This window comes from Amblyomma maculatum, unplaced genomic scaffold (genome assembly GCF_055883805.1).
Source record: "Amblyomma maculatum isolate TAMU_Amacu unplaced genomic scaffold, ASM5588380v1 scaffold_13, whole genome shotgun sequence".
NCBI classification, from domain to species: Eukaryota; Metazoa; Arthropoda; class Arachnida; order Ixodida; family Ixodidae; genus Amblyomma; species Amblyomma maculatum.
Genome location: NW_028146738.1, coordinates 33868286 through 33892236, shown reverse-complemented (window position 1 = coordinate 33892236; position 23951 = coordinate 33868286). Strand labels below are relative to the sequence as shown.

The 23951-nt window shown below is 44.4% G+C and overlaps 1 protein-coding gene across 1 annotated transcript in view; it reads left to right on the top strand.

Annotated features, from left to right (window-relative positions):
- LOC146172541 (nose resistant to fluoxetine protein 6-like) overlaps positions 1–16682 on the top strand; it is a 55981-nt gene extending 39299 nt beyond the window's left edge. Inside the window, exons 12-15 of the mRNA XM_084585794.1 lie at positions 1478–1598; positions 8437–8626; positions 14855–14997; positions 16409–16682. Coding sequence (XP_084441920.1) covers positions 1478–1598; positions 8437–8626; positions 14855–14997; positions 16409–16681 — 727 coding nt within the window. The 3' untranslated portion in view covers position 16682. The remainder of the gene's footprint in view (positions 1–1477; positions 1599–8436; positions 8627–14854; positions 14998–16408) is intronic.
- Positions 16683–23951: the final 7269 nt, after the last annotated feature.

Below are 23951 nucleotides of genomic sequence, written 5' to 3'. Positions count from 1 at the left end.
ACCGTACGTAAAGCTACATGTCTTGCTCAGCAATGCGAAGCTTGTATTTCTTCTGATAAAGACGCAAATCAATGATGAAACCTGACGTAACTACCGTGAAAAAAAATGAGAAACATGGCTGTTCTTGTTTTCGCGAAACTCCATAAGCCGGCATATCACCTAAGGCAGTCAAGGGTTGTAATGTACTCTTTTTCATTAAAGAACACACTATTAGGCATATCATTGTTAGCGTCCACATGCATCAGAATACAGGCAAATGCGCTATTTACTAGCATGTTGGTTATTTACCGTTGTGTAGGTAAGTTTTAAACCAATTTATTTAGGCACTTTAATTACGTAGAAGCTAGAAGACCACCAGAAGCAATATTTAAATCAGGTTTTACATTTTCGAAAGTGCCATCTTTGTCGCATTTGAAACCTGATGGATCTTGGGGATAAAACCTGGAGAAAGCGAAACAGTGCGGCCGATGGCAGCGCTCACTCCGCCTATAGTAGTAGCGCGCGTTGCAAAGCGGGTAAGCTTCAGGCAGCCCAAGTGGGAGCTGCAAACGGGCGACCAAGACACAGGTGCGTTGCTTTCCGATACGGGCCCGTAGCCGGGGCGCTCGCCACGTTTCGCTTTTGCCCGGTGGCAGCGCCAAAGTATTTCACGTCTCAGCGGCGACGAAGATGGCATTTTCGGAAATGTAACTGCTTATATGGGTAATTTTTACGGTGGCTTAGGAATATCTCAAACTCTAAATGGCAATATAATAGTTGAATGTTAGGTACATATTGTTATTTATCCAGAACATTAGTTAGGATACCATAGCTGTACTTTGACTACCGGGTCACTGACTATGTTATGCCCAGTAAACGGGCCTTGTAACTCAAAGTTTTTATATTTAAGAATTGCACACCCTTCTTTATTCTTGAAGCATCTTCACTAGAGGGAGGAGTACATTTCGGCTAATATATTAAGAATGCAATTTGCGTTTTTTAGAAACCACAGCATTTCTGGCTCCATCAGGGCCTCATTAAGGGGTAAATTGTATTCCAATTTTGTTTTTTTCCATTCCTGCTATTGGCGAAAGCAAGCACTGCCCTGTCTTTATTGTCATTAAATTAGGTGGTCGGCGCGACGGGTAAAAGCCATAAAATAAAAGAGTGAAAATATTTCTCTTTGTTATCGGTCGAGTTAAGAGGTGTAAAAAAATTAGCCTTCATTCATATTTTATTAAATTCTTGAAGGTCCTTTAGCGCAACCTGGCTTATACCAGGATTTGAATAAGATATAAAAGTTATTTTAAGATTATATACGTACCCCCAGTGTTCTTTGCGACCAAAGTAGGCGTTAGGCGACCGTAGTGTTCTTTTTGTGCTTACATATGACACCTATTTCAAGTGTGTATTAAAAACGGCAGCATCTGTTCAAGATTGCAGGCATGCTCGCCGATGCCGTAGATAAAATCCTTGTTTGTGTTTTTTTTTTTTGCAGAGCCTTCCTGAAGACTAATTTTCTCTACTACTTCTACCCTTTCTACCACGCCGTATGCTACTTCGCGGGTTGCATAACATTCTTTGTCGTTACAAGCTTCAAGACAAGAAAAATACCTATGGTGAGTGTATGAAAGTTTTTACTCACCTCTATACTCCCACATGCTAATATTATTGTACAACACAGCCAATGCAACAACAGGACAAATATGCGACACATACGTTGCCCAGTCATGAGTTGGCAGAGATAGTTCAGCATGGTGCATTGCAGCTGTAGCTGGAAGTAGAATTAGGCCACCTGAATTTCGATGTGGTTAGCCAATACGTCAGCCTTTAATCGCCGCACAAATCATTGACAAATGGGCTTTCACGTCGCAGACAGAATTGCTTTTTATGCCCTCATTCACAGCGTAGGTGGAGCCGCTGGATCAGAGGAGTTCTGCAACGCTGAAGCTACGCGACATACAGAAGTTAATGCCATGAAAATTAGGAGATAGTTTTAGCATTTTACGCTGACGTGTCAATCCATAATGCAGACGTACCTATAAAACGAATACGCCCCACAGATGTTCAGAACTCTTTCGAGGCTTTGTTCTTTTAGCGACCTTGCTCAGGTAATGTTTCAGAGTCTTAGACTGCGATACGCCGTCCAGAAAGCTTGAGGAATTTCATTTCTTGTTGCGTTAGAGCAATAAATGCATGTAACTAAAGTGATAATTTGCGCCATACCTAATATGCACTGACAATAAAATGGTCTTTGATTTGACTGCGTTCTTTATTGCACACTTATAGCTTCGAGTGCACTAACGTGTAGTTGTGTGTAGGGCACACATAGGGCGACTGTAATATACAGAGCGTGCATAAAATGCGATTTCAAGTATAATATGCTCATTCTAATAAACAACTTTAGTTCGATGCGTGCATTCTTATTTAGTTCTTGGAACATCACAGGAATATAATGACAATATCCGGGAACTGCTAAACCACAGTGGTTGATGAGCATGCCTAAAAATAAGGGGTAAAAAGAGATATAAAAATTCATATTTTTAGATATTCTCCACTGCTGTTGCCTGTTCGTGTCTGACTTCCGCCATCCATGTGGTGTGTGTCAGATTGGCTTGTTTTTTTTAACGCAAAAGCGTTGCTTCGCTATTCCCAGATTTCTGTTCGCAGACCATGTCCGAGAAATCGTGTCCGCAGCAGTTGCGAGTAATTGAGAAGTGGAAGAGGTTAATGAGTGTGTCAATCAATAGAGGTTGACGTAATGTTGTGTCCGAAATAATAATTAGGCCAATAAGGTAATTAAGTAATTATTTAGAGGCAAAAATGAAGCAGTACAGGCGAAAATAGTCTAATTAGCGAATGGCTTGGCGCCACAATTGAATGTATCAAATACTATAATATTTATTTAAATCAGTCAATTAAGGTGACGTCAAGGATGTGACCTCACTCAACCTGAAGTGGATCCAAAAAAATGCATAGGAAGGGATTGGCGCGCAATTTCAAAGTACCAAAGACTAAAGTAGTTAATTAGGGCAGTCATTTAGGGTGACGTCAAGGATTGTGACGTCACGTAAACAGAAGTAGAGCCGAAAGGGGGGATAGGAAGGGATTGCCGCGAAATTAAAAGTACCAAAGAATAAAATGAGCAAACAAGAAGTGAAATAATGTGACGTAGATGATGTGACATCAGGCCACCGGAAGTAGAGCCGGAAAAGAGCATAGGAAGGGATTGGCGCGCAATTTGTAAAATCGTGTCTGCAGCACTTGAGTAATTGACAAGTCGTAGAGGTTAATGAGTGGTGTCAATCAATAGAGGGTGATGTAATGTTGTGTGCGAAAAAATAATTAGGCCGATAGGTTAATTAGGTATTTAATTGGAGGCAAAAATGAAAAATTAAAGGCGAAATGCACAAGATGTCAATAAAGCAAATAAATACATGATTCAACTGCAACCAATAGAGCAAAAAGTTTAAAGTGAATAAAGAACAGACATAGTAAATGCACGCAGTGAATTGAGAAAAAAATGTACAAAATGATATAGCAGCACACTATTCATATAATTTTTTGTATGTGAAAATAACAAGACAAAAATATGGCCGGGAACGAATGAGAATGTGCAGAGTCATTCTGTTATTTCTCAGGTATATTCTGTCACCCATTCTAGACATGCGTAGCATGTCTTCTTTTAGCTTCCGCACAGAGAATCCGACTGGTCGAACACGTCGCCCGGATCGAAGGGCTCCATGCCGCCGTGTAGGCGGATAGGTTGACGCCTACCCTGTATCTGTAAAGGAGATTGAATTTTTACCCCCTCCCCCCCTTCCCCCACATCTGCACAGGGAGTACAGCATACTTTCATGTTTGGCTGCACTTCTTTTCATCGAGTTCTGTGTAATGCGCCCTCATTCAGGAGTGCAAGGACATGCACGTGGAAATCTAAATCTACATAAAGGGCACCGGCTCATGTTGCTTTTAGAATGCTACCTCTAATACTCACACCCTCGAATTTCTTGGTTGTTTGCTTGTTTGTCCGGTCCACCCTGCGTAACCTGGATGACCGGGAGAGAAACAGGGCGTGCGCTGTAGCCGCCTACCGCACACCTCGCACATAAAAAAAAATGAATAGCAGTTTACCTCAATATAGGGCTACGGATTTCACCCCTTTCTCGTGAAGGGATGTGTGAGGCGACAGGGAAAATAAATCGGTTGCGCCGAGAGAATGACGTGACTAAACAGAGTCCACATGATTGCAGCCTAATGTGTGCGCTGCATAGAAGGCGACCTCATTGCCTGCTGTGAAAGCACAAACAACAGCGAGTGATTGAAGTGAAGGGAGCACATCAGCTGTGCTGAAATTGCAGTTTTTGCATAAGCTCCGAGACCGTGCATAAGCGTTGGCTCTAAAGGTATGCGGCCAAACTGCGTACCAGCGCCTCCTAGAAGGATCTTGCGGAAACACAGGCCGTAAGGAGTGTTCTCAGATGTGGACATCTTTCGGGGATTTCTTGGTTGCGGCAACCATGGCCGCCTACTTTTGGTCAATATCATGCTTCCAAGATCTAGGCTACCGTGCACGAAGCATATGATTCGGAACTTCGTTCTTCCCCGCATTACATCACCTTTGCAAACAATGGACAACTGATTGCACGGTTGGCGGGGCTGCCCACCCGTCTGAGTATGAGCGTCGTTACGGTTCATTTGATTTGGCAACTCCGATGGATATTTCTTGATGTCTTATAAGCCGACTGACTGCATCGTCGTTAAGGAAGTCGCCATTAGTGACGCATGATTCTATTTCTTCGACCATCTATCGCTTTGGGCGCTGACCTTGAGACGAACCATATTCGCATTGCCGGCGGCACTAATTTACCTTCACGCCAGTTTCGGGGTATCTGGCAATCGACGACGCGAACAGCGACCCGAAGCATCAACGTCGCAGATTCCCCACTGTGCGAATTAGAGTGTCGCACTGTACTAAGGTGCTTCCAGTGTGGACGGGAACCTAGAGAATGAAAAGCCAAATACTGTTAAATTACTGGAGTGAATCTCTAATTCTTGCGCTCGGCTATTGCATGCGACGGGGCCTGAAAACCGCAGCCACTGCGTGGCGCGCGACGACACGGCGAGGGCTCTGAGTGCCTGGCCTCTGGTTTTCCTGAGGCGCAAGCCGAATTCAAATAATTCTACTGGTTTTTGTGCCACCACTGCTAAAATAAACCAGATGATAAAGATTCGCTCGAAAGGGACCATCGAAAGCAAAAACCTCATCATGGTCGTGAGAGTGTGCAACACTTACTATCGAGACTAGAAGCAATGCTGTGGAAATACACACCAGCTGTCGACTCACATAAGCCAGCAATACGCGAGGCTGTATTACACGTTCAATAAATCTCCCAAATGACCAGAGCAGAAGCAGTGGCCTGCTCTTGTTGCGTATAGTATACAGGACAGCCAGCGAATTGCATGTGACCCTACGTGGCCAAAATTTCGTGAACTGGGGTTTATATTATCATAAGCCAGGCTTTATACTACCCACAAGTTTATCGGCTGTATAGTGCCAGTCATTACAGATAACTACCCGCGACAGAGGATCGAGTAATGCCAGACCACACATGAGAACTCCTGCGTAACTTCATGAAACAGATAGCAGCTAATCAACCGCCTAATTTCCAATGTCTTCCTGATTTCGAGACTTTCTAAACGAGCCTTAGTGACAGCTATAATTATTGATAACAGTGGAAATAACACAACAGGTGAAGCGCACCTTAAGAACAAACCATGCTTTCGACCCTTTACGTTACTGAGCGTAGCACATGAAGTTCTCATGTCAAGCAGAGCTATTACAACAATCCACTGCAGCATTTGACAAGCGTATTTTTAAATTTGATTCTAGGCAAACTCACAGTTCGAAGCAGATTACGTCAGCTAGTTGCCCCGCAGTGATAACTCCAAAATCGCCATGCCCGCAATATAATCGCTTCCCGATATAGTAGTATACGCTCAGGTGTTTTTTGCCCGTCTGCACTTCTCAACATTTTGCTCTTTTTAAGTTTTTCTAGCTGCTAGAAGAATTTATTTCTCACAGTAAGTATATTCCGGCACACTACGCTGCCTCTTCCCGCATTAATTTTAGTTAATGTAAGCAACTTCTTCCAGTCTTCACCTCATGTGGGGTTCGCTTACGCTGTGGGCATTTCCGACAACTTACGATTACTTTTCTCGCTTCTAACCTCTTTTCATAAGCATTCGTTGGCCACTTTGCTCTCCATGTACCTGGTCAATTCACTTCTATTTTTATATAGAGCATTTCGCAAGGGCATAATTTCTTCCAGATGTCTTTGTCCAAAAACTAGCCTCGCTTAGCAACAGTGAGGCACACTGTGTATTTCCGTGAGCTCCTCAGTTTAGAGAGATAGCTGTTAATGATACTTTGTAAGGTTCACGACGCTTAACCGCGTTCCACGATCGCGCTGCTATTTCCGGCTAGGGACACTGCGCAGTTCAGTGTCTTGCAGCCAAACTACACTGTGCAGCGAGCATACTGCCGCTGACGTTTACCAGTTTCCATGCAAATATTACACTATACCTGAATCGGAGTTCTTTTTTTTTTTTCATGCGAGAGAGGTTTAATGCTTCACTGGCTATTTAAGTCTCCTCTGCGGCTGTTGTCTTCCTTCACCAACAACCAAGCTTCTCGCATGACATAATATTCAGTTGGACACGATGAAAAGCTGTCACGTCTGAGAAGTTCGCTACGCCTAGTGACACGCTACTCTCATGCTGACAACATGCAGTGGAGCGGCATACGTAACAAATAATGGCCGTCGGTGTCTGTTACATGGCACTAAATGGTAATATGGGCCTGTTACATTGTGCGTCGAACGTCAAGCGTCTACAGGACATTACGTAAACGCTGATTTACTTAACCATTCAGCAACCAACAAAGCAAGTCAGTTGTGGACTAGACCGCATTGTGTATGACCGATCATTGGGAAAAAATGAAAGCGCTGTGCACAATGCCACAAATTCTTAATAAGTAGACATACTAAAGGTGTCCTCTGCAAAGCGGTGTAGCTGATTCTAAGGCGAAAGCCTTTAATTCCTCATACTGTCGCTAGCAGCCGTGTCGGCAAATGTGCCCGCGTTTGGAGAGTGAGAGTTAAAAATTAATTAATAGACCGTGTCTTCTCCCGGGGAATTGAGCCTCCATTCTTTGGATCCCTAACCCAGCGCTTTACGACTGCTCCACGCCCTGAATCGTGAAACGCTCTTTATAATTCCCCTTGTCTACAGTGAGAATGATAGCGGGATTCCGCGAGTGAAAGATACTGCGCCTTTGCTCTCCTGTAGATTAATTATAGAACACTGGTGAACTTTGATGCGTTCAATGAAATGCTGGTTGTGTTCAACAAGGGGCGCGCGATGTACCATGACGACAATTCATGACGTCACAAGGCGATTCATGCATATGCGAAGCTGACCCCACCGGGCGTTCAACCCAGCTGTCCGTGCGGCTTTTCATTTGCCGCTTTCTCGAACGCCGCACCACAGCAGAAGCAGACCAAGATGTCTAGTAGGCGTCAGTACAGCAGACATCAGCGGCGTTTCAAAATTGATTTACAGGATAGGAAATGCGCGGCATCTGTCACAATTTTCCGCGGACACATGTACCACGCCGCAAAAGAAGGGAGGAAGATGGGAGTGAAAGAAGACAGGGAGATAGAGGGCTACGATCTACCGCGCTCTAATGATTTCAAGTGCACTCTACAATTTTTTTTTGTTGTTGTTGACCACCGATGTTTTTTGCAAAATGAGAATAAAAAATGTGGTGTGCATCTAGCGAAATATAATATCGATAACGGTGCACACTTTTCACCCAGGGCTCAGAGCCCTGGGTAAACGGCTCATCCAGACACTTCTCGCTATGAACTCTTAACGCTTGCCATTTTGCTGATATACCCTTTTTTTTCATGTAAATAAGTTTTCTCAAAATGCCATTAAACCTGCTTGCGTATATTTTACCAACTTGGAAGATTCAATCCTTCATGAACCCGGAGTCTCTGCACGCTACCAAGTGAAGGCCGGGTCGACTTAGTCCCAGCGTCAAGACATGGGTAATATGATTGCATGTCAAAGAAACAGCCTTCACTATTCTTTGCATGGAGGCTCTTGAAACTGATATCGGGCATGGTGATAAAATTGAAACGCGGACACCAATCTCCAAGGTGAAAGGTGATGGTTTCACTGTATGCATTCACTAAAATGCCACTTCTCTGGATGGTGAAATGGACTTCAAAGAGTTTCTAAGCGTAAAATGGGTGATCAAAACGACATTTTGGGCGTTGCCACATGCTACAACACCAATATTTAGAACTGAGAGGCCTAGTGATTTTTATCCAGTGTAAATAAATGAGCGATTGATGGTGCACATTGCTTACGAAACAAATTTCTTTTCAGCCCCTCCAGGCTGCAGCATGGTGCATTGCTATCGCCTGTGGGATGTGCAGCATTTTCATGAAGACCGCATGGTACCGCACGAGGGACCCTACGACTGAGTTTGGAAAATTATCCACAGCCTTCTTCGACCGGATCCTCTGGTCCATTTTCTTGGCTTGGATCACTCTCTCCTGTGCGACGGGACGAGGAGGTATTCACACGAGATCCACCTCATGGGGCGAAATATTTTAATCGCAGACGAGGAAGCACGTTTTTCATTACTTTGCTGCGGGAAATGAAACGTTGTTCTACAAGGGAGGAGAGCACAAAATAGCGGACCCACTAACAACGTAACCGCTTTTAGTACGGGACCGGATAGAACGCAGTTTTCGGTGTCGAGTGGTTTGCCTACTGCAGGATTCAATGCAAAGCCATATCGTTTATTATGTGGTTGCGCGAAGCGAACTACCGGTTATAGTGTGGTTTTACGCGCCAGATAAAAGCGCGGAGACGTACAGTAATGAGCAATATAAGAAAGAACAAACGTTTTACACAAAATTGGGAATATTCTCGGTATTTCTCTATTAAATATGATGGCGGCCTACGGATATATGTATCCACAGAAAACCTCTTTCAAAACCTTAATAATCTGTTCTTGTCAAACAATATTATATAGTAAGCAAGAAATAAATGCTCAGACTTTCTTTTAGCTAATATTGCTCACGACGGTACGTGCGCTTTTCTGTGCGGCACCGGGCTCTCCTGCGTGTGACTGCAGATAGCGCCACGTGTTTAGGGCGCTACACATGTGCACTCAACGCGCGAGCGCGTTGGCGGTCGTTTCCTCCTTGAGTCTCCACGTGCTGCTCCCGCCTTGAAGAAGATTGCGCAACAGGTATACTTTCCCTCTGTCCTTCTTTCGCTTTTCTCGTTTCTACGTACCTCGGTCGCGCTGCGGTTTCTCGCCATAACACCTCTGATGCTTTCCTTCACTCGTACTTCGCTCTTTTCGTAAACGAGTAAGCGGAAACATTCCTTTTGATTGTGTCTTCGCTCAAGTCTCTATGCTTATTTCAAGTTTGGTCGCGCAACGGCAGCTCCGCATTTCTCGCGTTCAAGCTGTGTAACTTTGGGGTGCTGCCGAAACAGAGGCTCGGCTGGCTTCCTGTGCACGTGCGCGAACGATTTGCGCGAGGCGGAATTTCAGCGATGCCAAAATGCTACCGCCAAAAAAAAAAAAAAAAAAATACGGAGGTGCCATATTGTGGGCTGTTATGATAGTGCAACGAAATGCTAAATGAGAGTTCTTCTACCAGCCTCACTGTAAGTTTTCTTTTCCAAGCAAAAGGTGTCGGGCCTTGTAAAAGGCCCGAAACGCCTTGTATTCTTTGTGGGGATGAAAAGAGCCAGGTGATGTTTCAGCACACTGAATGCAGTGCGACTGCGGCGATTATAGCCATCGCCTTAGCGGAGCTGGGCATGCGTTCATGAAAGGCATGTATAGCTCCGCAGCGGCAGTCGCGGTAATTTTCACGGTCGCGCTGCGTGCGCTATGCTAAAGCGTGCCGCAGACTTTAAGGTAGCTTGGTGGCTTGCGAAAGTGCACCATCTGGCGTGTATTGGAGCTGCAAAAATAAAGGTTTGGTTATAGTGCGGTATATAGTGCGGATTTTTGCGGCCTTAGCGACCTACCTTAGAAGCGCTCTACGCTGAGAGAAGTTACATTGGGGCGTCGCAGACGTCCAAAGTTTGTGAAGATATTTCAATGCCGAACGTAAGAAGAGTCATTCAGTAATAACGGAAAGAGCCTGTGAATTTAGGAACCTACTCAACTCTTATACAATGGTAGATTATTTGTGAAATCATATAGACATAAATACGCATACAGTTGTACAGACATATACCGTGATAAGATAGTAAAGATATGGTCATTTCTAAAAAAGCCAATAAAGCTCTTCATTTTGGCATGGATGGATGGAATATAGGAGCGTCCCCTTTGAAACGGGATGGTAGCAGTAGCTATCATGCTCATTTTTCTCCCTATATCCTAATTATTGATTTAGATTGGTTAACTAAACCATCATTCTATTTAATAAATTTTTGTTCCTACGTTACTAACATTATGCCACTTCTCTGCTTTTAAGCCACCAATCTTCCAGTCGTTTTTTGCTAGTTTCCACCGCCGGTTTATTCACCCGGCCACTGGTATCTCTAAACCCCAGAGCTTCAGGAACAGTGATTGCGCCCGCATCAACTTCCGGATGGAATTACATTCGAATATAATATGGTCAATTGCTTCAATGGAGTTTCCACATACAGCACATGCGTCATCTCATATGTCAGTGAAATTAGGTCACGCTTTTCCCTTTTATCTTTCTCTCTCCCTGAAGCGAGGGTTCCATAAAATAATTTCATAAATTCTTATAATGCTGACACTATCACGTTCATAACGGACAACTGACTCCATGAAGGCGGGGAATAGACAGTGACAATGAAAGCACATGAAAAACGGAGGATTGGCGCCGGTTATTCTCTATCTTGCAGCCGGCCTCGTTGCTCCCAGGTACCTTGTTTCCCCTCTCTTTAGGCCATTCTTGGAAACTATTTCTGTGAAGTAAACTCTGACGTCAATTGCTTACGTGACAGGGATGCATTTGTCTTTGGAACTACTTGGCATTTCGACTGACCCGCAAGAAAAATTCAGAGTACTTCCTTTTTAATAGACTTCCAGATACGTGAGCGGAAGACACAGAATATCTGTCTTGAGTATGCGCATCCATATTTATGACCGCTGCAAAAAGTTGAAAAAAAAAAATCATTTACGCCGTACGTTTATCGTGTACAGAATTATTTTCTCTAGAAGAGCAGGTTACGTGCGAAGTGCAGCAGTGTGCCTGCCATCGATAATGACCGTGAAACCTTTCAGCCGCGTGCCGAATTCTAACATCCACAGCAATATATGAGGCTCATTGGCAAATTCTTATGCCAGCAATGTGCCGATACGACGGTCGCATTTTTGAAATAATAGAAACTGGCTTCATTTTATTGTGTTCCTGTGGGCCGTACATAAAAATAACATCAAAGAGCACCACCGCAGATATAGCTGTGACAAACAAGACGCTGTGTTTCAACCAAAGCTGCCGAAATTGCATACTATAGGCTCCTTTTACAGCCACGTGCTGCGACGGTGCCCTGGGTGAATATTTGTCTGCGGAGGCTTGTCTTTGTCTCCTCTCGAAATTATCACTTTGTTGCATGGAAGGATACAGCATGTTTCACTTATGTGTCATCATTTGAAGAGCCAGATCAGAGTACGGATTTATATTTGAGACGAAATCCCAGAGAATGATGGAATAGTAAAGAGGAAAGGCTATTTCAGGGTGAAATTAAAATTCTTGGTAGAGTGGTAAGGGCATAATTCTACAGTCCTCATTTTAATGTGTCGAGCAGACTGTCTGGGCATCGGCAGGTGAATTACTATCACAGGAAGATCCGGCACAGATGCTCAGGGGTTGAAGTGCTCTGATGTTGATTGTGACGTCGTGGTGTCGTGATGTCGTACACCACACACGGGGCATCCCCTCGCGATGAGGACACTAAAAAACTGTCGCATGCCATGCGCCCTGAGGGTTTGTTCAAGAACCTCAGGTGGTATTTTACGCTGAATCATTATCCTTCCTTCCTTCCTTCCTTCCTTCCTTCCTTCCTTCCTTCCTTCCTTCCTTCCTTCCTTCCTTCCTTCCTTCCTTCCTTCCTTCCTTCCTTCCTTCCTTCCTTCCTTCCTTCCTTCCTTCCTTCCTTCCTTCCTTCCTTCCTTCCTTCCTTCCTTCCTTCCTTCCTTCCTTCCTTCCTTCCTTCCTTCCTTCCTTCCTTCCTTCCTTCCTTCCTTCCTTCCTTCCTTCCTTCCTTCCTTCCTTCCTTCCTTCCTTCCTTCCTTCCTTCCTTCCTTCCTTCCTTCCTTCCTTCCTTCCTTCCTTCCTTCCTTCCTTCCTTCCTTCCTTCCTTCCTTCCTTCCTTCCTTCCTTCCTTCCTTCCTTCCTTCCTTCCTTCCTTCCTTCCTTCCTTCCTTCCTTCCTTCCTTCCTTCCTTCCTTCCTTCCTTCCTTCCTTCCTTCCTTCCTTCCTTCCTTCCTTCCTTCCTTCCTTCCTTCCTTCCTTCCTTCCTTCCTTCCTTCCTTCCTTTTTAGGTGATAGAATTTACTCGAACCATTCTCACTCCTTCCTTCTTTCCTTCCTTCCTTCCTTCGTTCCTGTTTTTCTTTCATTCTTTCTTCCAATCTATCTCTCTTTGTGCGTCCCTCCCTCTCTCCTTGCTTTGTTTCTGTTTTTCTTTCATTCTTTCTTTTTTCTTTCTCCCTTCTTTACAGTCCGTACGAACTCACACTTCGCTTCCTTCGATGCATTTTGGTGAGAAACTGAACCGTCCACGCCAGCCTAATAGCCACTTTAAGCAATAGCTTATACAGCTAGTTTGGCATGATAGCTGGCATCGTCGTATTAGTACTTGTAGTTTGCGCCGCGCGTCGTAAATAATCCGGGCTTGGGTAAAAAAAAAGTCGTATCATGGTAATCTATGGTTCTAATCATTAATGATTGATCGCTGTGATAGGCGATTATACGTTAATGAAATTGTTACTAGTTGATCAATTAAAAGAATGAAAAAGCTGAAACAAGCGGCTCAAAGGGGACAGAATGTTCAATATGAAAAGCTAGGGCTTCGTGATGCTAATTAAAACATTTAGAGTGTTAATTGAACAATTATTCGTTTTAAATTTTTGAAAAATAAAAAAATTGGAAAAGGGGGTTCAAAGCCGTCAAAATGCTCAGATTCAGAAAGCAATGCTTGATGATGCTGATTAAAAAATTTGCAGTGTAAATGACCAATGAACCGAATTAATTGAAAAAAATGAAATAGCGGAGAAAGAAGTATAGCAAGGTGTGGAATGCGCAAAATGGAAAGACAGTGCTTGCTGATGATAAGCATCGGTGTTTGAAAAGAGTAAAAAGAAGTTTGAAATGCAAAGACTAGAGGGGTTCAACGCTGCTGAATCGAACGTGGACAAAAGCTGCTGCGAAACCAAAGTACCGAGGTGCGAAGCTGTCCGCTGGCAGCTGCGTTTCGATGGAGGTGAAATCGAGAGGTGCCCGTGACGACGTCAGTGCACGTTTAAGTTTCCCAGGTAGTCGAGTTTACTGCGTTGGAGGGAGAATCATCTTTAATTCCCAATGCACGCGATTCCGGAAGACGCTTTCCTGCTCCACTCTGTCAGCTGATCCCGCTACCGAAAAATTTTCTAACCCCAATCTAAAGCAGTGCGAAGCCATTCTGCACAGCGAGGACTGCGACCAGAAACGAGGACTGGTTCGCACGGCCTAAGCTGCGGCGCAGGCCACTAGGCAGCCGGACTAGGCGGGGCACACAATACTCCTAGAATTTTCATGAGTTAATAAAAAAATTCATTCAATCAATTAATCAATCAATCCGCGGCGGCGCGAACAATCCCACTATTGAACTACCCTTCTGCTGCTCTCGGAGCCGGCGCGTGCATCTGCTGAAATGGCGCTACCCTCCTCCTTTCTGTTACCTCTCTGTAGCGAGGACAGGGGCGGAACACCAGTGGAATGGCGCAGCTGGTTACAATGGTTATGGCGCATGCACAGTAGCGGCTTGTGACATGTCACGTGTCGCGTGGCGGAGGAGCCGGCGGTCCTGCGGCCGTCGCGCTCAGCTCCGGCTGAACCGTTTGCTATGGTAAAGTCGCATACGCATTAGCGGCCTTTTGGCAGCCCTGGCGAAAAGCGCAGAACAGCCCAGTGTAGCTCCGCTTCTAGTTACTCTAAGCTTTCGCTACAAAAAAGTGACAAAACATTGTTCGTGTGTGTGATGCGTTACTGCGTCATGCCCTTAACGGTGCTCCCCTGGCGTTGCATCGATCCCAAAATAGCGTTGTCCACTGAATGCGCAGTGGGGTGCATTAAATTTTAAGAAGCGGTGTCCGTCAAGAAGTGGCATCATCACACGGCAGGTTATGAGGGAAAATATGATAAAAAAATAAAAATGGAGAAAACGTCCGTGTGTGTAACGCTATCGCACCTACCCTTAAGGCAAAGCTTAAGTGTGCTAAATTTTATCAGCACTGACGTCTTTGGGTTCTCATGAAACATAAGTATTATTTTTTTATTTTATATTATCATCAGACTTCATTTGAGGGTCATTATTGTGGGTGAAAGATAACGTATCTATTTCTAGACGAAGGCACTAATCTCATTTAAGATGCTGTTATACTCAGTGATCTGAGCCAGAAGCTTGTCCCATTTATCAATAAATATATGAGGAAATAACAAAGTGCTCAAGACATTAGTGCGGCTCATATATGTGGTGCTAGCCATTCGCTCTGTGATGCTCTTGTTTTTAGCCAAACCATTCTGTTTTCCTGTAGGCTTTCTCAGCAAGTTCCTCTCATGGAGCGCCTTCACGCCTCTGAGCAGGCTGTCTTTCGGAGTGTACATCATCCACCTGCCATTCATACAATTGTGGCTTCACACTTCCCGAGAGAGGGTATTCTTCTCGCACTTCTTTGTGGTGAGTTCCTGGACAAAGAATATTCAACTTTGAAAGGTGCAACACTTACAGTGAGAGAATTGCATCAGCATTAGCTTTATTTTGCTTGACAAGTGCTTTTTTCAAACAAGAGATATGGCTTGACTGCGGTTGTCGACAAATCAGGGCATATTAGGCATATCAGGGTATTTGCGGATGACGTGCTAGTCGTTTCGCACAGTCAATTCCGTATCTCTGAGTCATCAGTTCTTGCGCTTCCCACTAGCTAAGCATGCAGACAACGCATAAGGAATCAGCTCGTGGCTGGAACATGACTAGTTTTGCTAAGAGAGGGAGTGCGGGCGCTTACCGCGCCTCTCCAGCGCAATAAGAAAACGAGGACTTTTTACCGCTTCAGGGGGTTCAAAATTGAGAATTATTCTCAAGGGAAGGGTTAAATGTTTTCTTTCAGTGAACAGTAAGGAAGAAAGTTGTACAGTAAATAAAACACAAGCATCGACTTCTGCTACGTCCCGTATGTGCGGGCTGATCTTGCCGAATATTCATCCTAGCCGGTTTAGCAATGTCGCATTGCTGACAATATCGTTCTTCGAATGCTTTATTTTCCTTTGTACACTTAGTAAGCTGACAGGATTATGGCGAAATTGAGCTCGTCAATGCCGCCAAAACAATCCTTACTTCGGCAAGATTGTTAAGTACACAAAGTGTCTGCATTTCGTGCGTGCGAATTTCAATATGTCATTTTTGAACCCTCAATGTCTGAAAGCCGGTCTTTTTAGATTCTCATATACACATTTTTGACGGTTGATAATTCGCCCAGCACTATCGATGATGAAAAATTAAAAATAGCGCTCACATATGTTGTTAACGGCCTTCAATTTTGCAATAATATGTTGCCCCTTGAAATCAAAACTAAAAGGTTTTCGGTTAATTCCCTTAGTGTAGGTTCTAATCCTCAGGCTCTATTATGCCTATAATGACCGCCTTGATGCGAAATCAGCATGAACAGTGCACATAGATTTATATGTCGTAGTTTCGACAATACAAGTTTATAAATGGTGAAAAAATTCATCTATATCTTACACTGAACATCGTTTGTATGTGTTAGAATAAAGCGTTGCGAGCCCTGCAATTTCGTAAATCGCTGCAGAGTTGATTTTGCAGGAATATATAATAGTTTTTTTTTTATCTTTGTTCTGCCCTCAAATATATTTGCACAATGCCTTCCGCTGGACATATATTATGCGGTCCTAGTCAGCGCCTGATTTATTGTCGGAGAATAACTGCGAAAGGCCTATGTTAAAAATATGTTACCCGCCATCCCAAATTTCTGCCTAGAATAGTCAATGTGCGGATTTATATTTTGGGATCAGGGAAAATCGGAGCAATTACATGTAGCTAAATTGGTTTTCTTCTCTCGTGCTTTGTGCAGGTTTCGTTTTTCTTCAGCATAATCGTCTGGAGCTACCTGCTCAGTTACCTTCTGTTCATCTTTTGTGAGGCACCAACAGGACGCTTGGACAAGTTGATATTCGATCCTCAACGCCGCAAGGTACACAGTGGCAACGGTACGCAAGACAGACTTCCACAGGCCATTGTCACGTCCGCAGACGAAAAACTTGGCATTATACCCACCAGCATCGAGAAGAACACTTCGAATCGAATTCTGTACGATACCTGCAATCGGACAAGCTGCCATCTTTAATTCCGTAGGTGATGTAGTTCGTGAAAGCTCTCAAAAAGTACGCCGTGAATGAGCGTGATCGGTGAAAAATCATTGCTTCCTGCTTGTCTGCCGATAACAAGCGAATTAAAGATGCCTGAAAGGGAGCTTTACGATATATTTTTTTTTTCACCGCACGTAGCTCAGGTAATCTATCACGTCATTGTTGCCAAACAATTCATGCCTCTTTGCAAGTGCCAAAAATAAATGAGGTCTGTACAACAGCTCATTTCTGTGTCATTACGCTTTACCTCTCCGCAAACATTTTGCTTATTGCTTGTGGACCAAAAATAAAACTTTTCTGCAACATTTTCGTCTTCGGTATATCATTATATGTGCTGCCAGGTAGCGCCTAACCCGGCGGGTGATATTCCTTCTTCATTTCTCGTGGTTGTCTACAAAGGTAAGTCGTGCACAAAATGAGTGAATCTATATATTTCCGCCTCTCTGCGCACAGATGCTCTGATTCGTAGGTTAACACCGTCGTCAGCTTTTCATGTTTACCCCTCCCTGCAATGGAGATTTTGTGAAATCTTTTTCCGCTACCGAAAATTTTAGAAACGAACAAAACAAAATAACCTAAATGCATAATGGCAATTCTGTTTTCTCGCCCATATAGAAATGAGAAAAGTGAAAATTATCCCAATCTTGCATTGTAATATTCACCGCGCTGTTATGAAAGCGAATTTTGAAGTTGAAACCTCTAACGTTCTCTGAATTGCTGCTCACTTTCAACCTGCGGTTTACCGTTTGTTGAACGACAGTGCGCATACCCCATACGAAAATTTCAGTTCAGTTCAGTTCAATCGTTCAGTCGGGTCCGACTCTTCGTGACCCTATGGACCATATCACGCCACGCTTTCCGGTCTCTCACTATCTTCCTAACATCACATAACTTCATCTGCAGCGCCTTGAGGATGCCATCTAACCATCGCGTTCGCTGCCTACCCCTTCTCCGGCGACCCTCAACCTTTCCCAACATCAAATCTTTCTCCAGAGACTCCTCTCTTCTCATCAGATGACCAAAGTAGCTGAACTTTAATTTTAGAATTTGCCCTCCAATGAGCGGTCAAGGTTTATGGTCAGCAATATCGACTGATTTGATCTTCTGGCAGTCCAAGGAACTCTCAAGAGTATTCGCCAGCCAAAATTAGCCTTGCTTTTATGCTTTGTTCTTGATTCTTGTTCTTCCTTACCGACAATGGGCTATGGAACGGAAAATGGTAGGGGTAACATTAAGAGATAGGAAGCGTGAAGAATGGGTCAGAGAAATAGCTCAAGTTACTGACATTATAGTGGAAATCAAGAAGAAGAAATGGACATGGGCAGGACATGTAGTGAGAAGAGAGGATAACCGATGGTCGCTTAGGGTAAGGAACTGGATTCGAAAGTTAGAGGGGCGGATGAGGTTAAGAAGTTCGCAGGGGTCAAGTGGATGCAGCTAGCACAGAACCGGGTTAAGTGGAGAAATATGGGAGAGGCCTTCGCACTGCAGTGGATATAGTCAGGCTGTTGACGATGATGACCGACTAAAAACCGCATTCAATGAAAAGTCAACAATCTTTAAATTTACATCATTCATGAACAAATTTCTTTCAAACATTTGAACACGAAACATCGTTGAGCAAATTTAGTGCGTCATCACTAAGCGTCTCGCTAGAGAAAAAAGCCATCTTGCCGGGGAATGAAGTCTCGAATCACAAATTATCTGAAATAAGCCACTCTAAGGCTGCTAGGCATTGCCGTAATAGGAAATGTAGTCAATTATTTTGGTCTAATTATTTACCAGTGTAATGAATCACTTTAGAGTAGCAATCTCGCGGCAAAAAATTAATATCTTTCAAACTTATTGTTACTAAATTACTGTTACTAAATGCATCTTTGTTCTTTGTATAGGCAGAATAACCTAAGACCGGTAGGGCCTCTCAAAAGCAACAACAAAACGCTGCAGACTTAGGCCAGTGTAAAGGATTAGCAAGAAGGCACAGAAATGAGTAGAATTAGGTGCCTGAGACCACTGAGGTGCCGTCGAAGGCGCAGGTGACGCTGGGGAGAGTTCATCACTAGTCAGGAGCACTCAGTGGAGCCCCCTAAGTTGCGTCAGCTAAGGACAGTGAGGTGCTTGGTTACGTTCATCCACACGGAGCAAGTGGGGGAGGGAACAAGCAGAAATGCCCATGGAGAGAACATTACCGTACGAAAAATGCCGAGGTTGGTTCCTGGGACCATCGAAATAAAAAATTTTCCTCGCACTCGATAGTTTCAAATGGTGGACACAGCTCTTGATAGCAAATACAGTGAGTTCGCTGCTCGTTTCCGTCTTGAACGCAATGAAAATGATAAGAGTTTGACAATGCTTCTGTATTTATTGTATTGTTGCCACTATCTTATCTTTGTAATGGCGCGTGCTGGAAGAAACAAGAGGAGAAAGTAGTGGCCCCCGCGCGGAATTTGGCAAGAGGTCGATAGAATGTGTGCGTTGGGGACTTTGTGAAGAAGTGCAGTTTCCTTCGTTTTGCTTATGCTTGAAAACTGGAAAGTATTTTGACAGTAACCGCTTTACTTTTCAAAAGTAATTGCAATGTAATGTGTTTACTTTCTGGGATCAGCAATTGGTAATGTAATTTATATACTGTGTGACAATTTTCGCTAACTACTTGGTAGTGTAACCTAATGCTTTTTCAATTCAAAATCTGATCTGCGGACGTTGACTCTGCTGACGGCACAAAACTAAACGAGAAAACTATGTTCTGAATTAGGTGTTAATTAAACGGGAACGGTGTCTAGTCCGCATGCGTAGCTACAGTTGGAATAGGGGAATAGGAAGGTGGGAAACAAGTGGGTGATCGCAGAACCCACAAAAGCAGCCCGCGGAACATTTGGGTTGCACTTAACCCAGTTTGAGAACCCCTGGCCTAGAAAAGGTCGCGTCCATTTTTAAACGTCTATTGGGCCATTAGCCAATGTGTAACACAGGTACAACGTTTGTAATTTGCAGCCAGAACCTGCCCTTTTTCTTCGGTAGACTGGAACGCTTTATTGCTTCGGACCTGCTCCGACAGCAACAAGCGTATGCGCTTCGACGCGATATAACTGGCCGCGCTGACGGCTTTGCCAATTAAGCCCCCTTTCTCATTGCAGTGGGAAATATCAGGCTAAAGGAGCATCCTGCGTTCTCGGCCTAGGTGCGGACAGCCATGAGGTATCTTCCCCCCCCCCCCCCCCCCCTCCATGTATTCCGGCGGCAAATACTAATAAACTAGCTTTGGCTAATGCGCTTAATACCTACGCATAGCTGTTCTAATCTTCTACGGCACTTGCAGGGACACTTTCTGGAAGCTTTCGATGCTTATTAGTGGAACTAGCACGTAGTAGCCAACAATCTGTAGTGATGAAGTAAGTGCGAAGGTGAATAAAAACTATTTGAGCGATGGGCCCCCTTAATTTCCTGATTCCTCCATTATCGTGCGCACACGCAGTATTCGCGACAGCAAAGCACCTGGAAGCTAACGCTATAGCTCTTCTACAGCGAAATTTCAAAATGTATTGCTATAACTGCCTACTTCAAAAGCCGCAGAAATTCTTGATTTTATTTCTCGTCGCGAAATCTATCGCCTGCAATCCGGCATAACTGCGGGCTTCCATGTACGGTGGACACCAAGCTGGGTACATACCGCGATTCTGGCTTCACGCCAAATACCACAAGCAGTTACGAGCAAAGAAACACCATGTATATTCTCTCCCTTTTCTTTCACTTGTGCCCTGCGAAACGTTGAGCGCGCGCCGCGGGCCCGGAAGAGATGGCCAATAATAGCGCAGCGCATCTAGGCTAACAAAGGGGATGACGAGTACGCCTCATTAAGTATAGCGGCCTTAACTCTAGGTCAGTTTCCAACGCCAAAGTCGATGAGATGCGTCTTCCCCGACACGCGCGGCTGCGAAGAAGAGCAGAAAATAAGAACATGAAAATTGGCGCTGTTAGGGCTTACATCGAGGGTATAAACACTTACGGCAGCGAATCGACACCGCTTGGGATAAACTTAGAACGCATGCTTTCCCTTTATGTTTGGCTCGTGTACGGCCACGTGCGGGAATTATTTCCAGGCGGTGTTTTTGTCGTGTGACGTATCTCAGGGTCATCCAGCAGGTACAAATGAGCTAATCTCCATTTATGAATTGCTAGGTGCGATTAGTATGTTGGGTCTGATTTCTCTTTTCCTCGAGCTATAATTCCGGTATGGTTTAACATACAGCGTGCTACCACCGTCGTAGTTGGCAGTGCAATTGTGACGACTAAGGCGTTACTGTGGCGGGTGCTTGCGGACTGCAACGAAAGTCTCTATTAAAGCACATGCACGCTTACAAGCTCCGCGCATCAAGCGAACAGTTTCGGTCGGTTAGTACCCGATCCGGGAACACAAAGAAAGCAAAAATTGATCGTATCTGAGGTATTTCCTTCATTCTAGGCGGAAACGTTCTTTCCAAGGATTTTATGTAAGGACCTCTTACTTCGGGTTCGTTTCGAGGACTTGCACACATTTTAAATAATACACGACGGAAACGCATCGACACTGGAAGAAATGGCACACAGGTGATGTCTCCGAGGACAAGATGAGCAAGCAGCGCAGTGGAGCTGTAGTCAACGGAAGAGTGTGTGTGTGTGTGTGTGTGTGTGTGTGTGTGTGTGTGTGTGTGTGTGTGTGTGTGTGTGTGTGTGTGTGTGTGTGTGTGTGTGTGTGTGTGTGTGTGTGTGTGTGTGTGTGTGTGTGTGTGTGTGTGTGTGCGTGCGTGCGTGCGTGCGTGCGTGCGTGCGTGCGTGTGTGTGTGTGTGTGTGTGTGTGTGTGTGTGTGTGTGTGTGTGTGTGTGTGTGTGTGTGTGTGTGTGTGTGTGTGTGTGTGTGTGTGTGTGTGTGTGTGTGTGTGTGTGTGTGTGTGTGTGTGTGTGCGTTTAAATGATTAATGAATAGAATATATAAGTGGTAGTTGAGTCAGCCCTCATTCCAGGCTCTTGCCGCATTCGCTAGATAAAGCTGGTCTTCTGGCTATGAGCTGGACAGCGCTGCCTCACAGTTGTGAGCTGTTAGGTAGTTAATCGTCGCCGCATCTAATTTTCTCTGCAATGCGCATAACGTGTGATATAAGTTAGTTAATTCGACACTGAAGCCGTTATGCGGATCGTAGGGAATTTGTGAACATAAATCTGTGTATGACGGGATTGATATAAGTAGTTGATTTCAATTTTTCTAGGATGGACCTCTTGCTTTTGGTTAAAACTGTTGTTCTTTTGTGTGGATAATAATATACGAATGGGACTGTTGCTCACAGTCACAAAATTATCCGATTCCGACGGGGTGGCATTCGCTTATATCATTTGAAAGTTAGCTAAAGTAAAAAAAAAAAAAACTACATGACAGCGCGCACCATGATCCCTAAAGATCTTAAGCAGCTCGATGCCAGCGCCGCCAGGATCCAATGTGGCACCCTAAATATGCCGTGATAAAAGCGCTAATAAGGTCGATGTATACAGTCGCGTTACTAGGAACAAAACTTGTGCCGAAATCTGCTGCCTGCGACATTAACTTGATGATGATGATGATCCGTGAGAGCGTTGATGGGATATTAATAAAACACAAAAAATAAGATAACAGCAAAGACCCAGAAACCAAATATAACACTTACGCATACAAGTAAATGCAGGTAATGTTTTTTCCTAATAAAAACTTCGCACTCGTAATACCACTCTCGGTCGTTCGGTATTCAGAGCGAAATATTTTTTCACTAGGGATGATTGCGACAGTGATGCCGGTTCAACGTTGCGTGCTGATTTTTACAAGCTTCTTTGTGCCATGCGGGCGATATGCGACAAACGTTCAGTATTTATGCTGGTCGTGGTAAAGCAGCAAGGCGAAGACGGTGCGTGCTCGCTGAGAAACATATCCGCTGCGTGCGCTCATTTTCCGACGATGCGACAATGCTGCGCCATCTCTCGGCTTCCCGGACACGTCGCGCGGATACACGTCTGCACGAACGGTGCTTCGCTGCTTCGTGTTTCATTGAATTGCAAAGGTGAGGTTTAATTGCTCTCAATTCGCGTGTCGCATTCCGCAAATTCTTCATTCGGTCTGCTCCCTTTGCTGCGTGTTTTGCTTTCTGCGTCGAATTAACGTACTAATGTCAGCTGAAGGCGCTTTAGCAAGTATCACAATGACGTTCTTATTTTCAGCGGGATAGTTTTTTAATATAATAAATGGTGAAGTTGCTATAAATTTGTAGCCTCACATTTACTGCTCACGGCGATGAATGAAGCGTCAGCAAAATAATAGAATTGCGCCCCCCAAGACAAGATTTTGGTTGTAGGGAGCGGAGTTGTAAAGGCAGCCTGCAATAAAGTTCGTTGTGTCGATCGCCACGCCGTAACATAACCTAACGAGAAGAGCAAATACTTTTGAGGCGCTTTCGTAGGGCGTCTTCACGTCACCTGCATGAGCTTACAGGGATCAGATTACACACTCTGTCGAAGCTTGCATCGTGTTTATCAGATAACTTAGCTATATCGAGAATGTCTGGGCAAAGACGTTATCTGCCACAAGCGCATCTATAATGGCGTTTAATGTGCTCGGTCGTTTATCACAAACAGAGCGGATAACAGCAGCATTTCTGAGGCGTGCCGCGATTATGCAGCGCCACCTAGGCAGTGCAGATTCCCTATTACAGTTTATTATCACTTCACAGACTAAATAACTTCTAAGTAGTTATTATCCGCCGTTTGAATTACTTACCTAATTTCTCATAGCTGTGTGTTTTAATGCTAACGTTACAGTTACCCCGTTCACGTTTCTTACATTAATGATACATCGCTTATGCTCACGTGTCTGGCTCTTTTACAGTCTCGCCGCGTCTCGTTTGCACACGCTGCACTCATTTGTTAGCACGAGGATTGCATGAAGACCATGACAGACGAACAAAAGGTGGCCGCCTTCCTTCAGTTCAAGGTTGGCATTGTACTAACGCATCTATATAAGACTTGAAATTTCTCCAACCAACACTTTTATTTTATAAAACCCGACGTTTCGGAGCCGGCTCGGCTCCTTCTTCAGGGGTGCATGACGCGGGGCTGCGTGCAGCTATAAGTAAAGGAATGGTCGAGGGGAGAAGAAGGTGGGGGGGGGGGGGGGGGGGAGAATGGGGAGGGGGTGGAATGTGTGTGAAAGGAATGAGAAGGAAGGAGGGGGGTTTAGACGAGTGAGGGTGC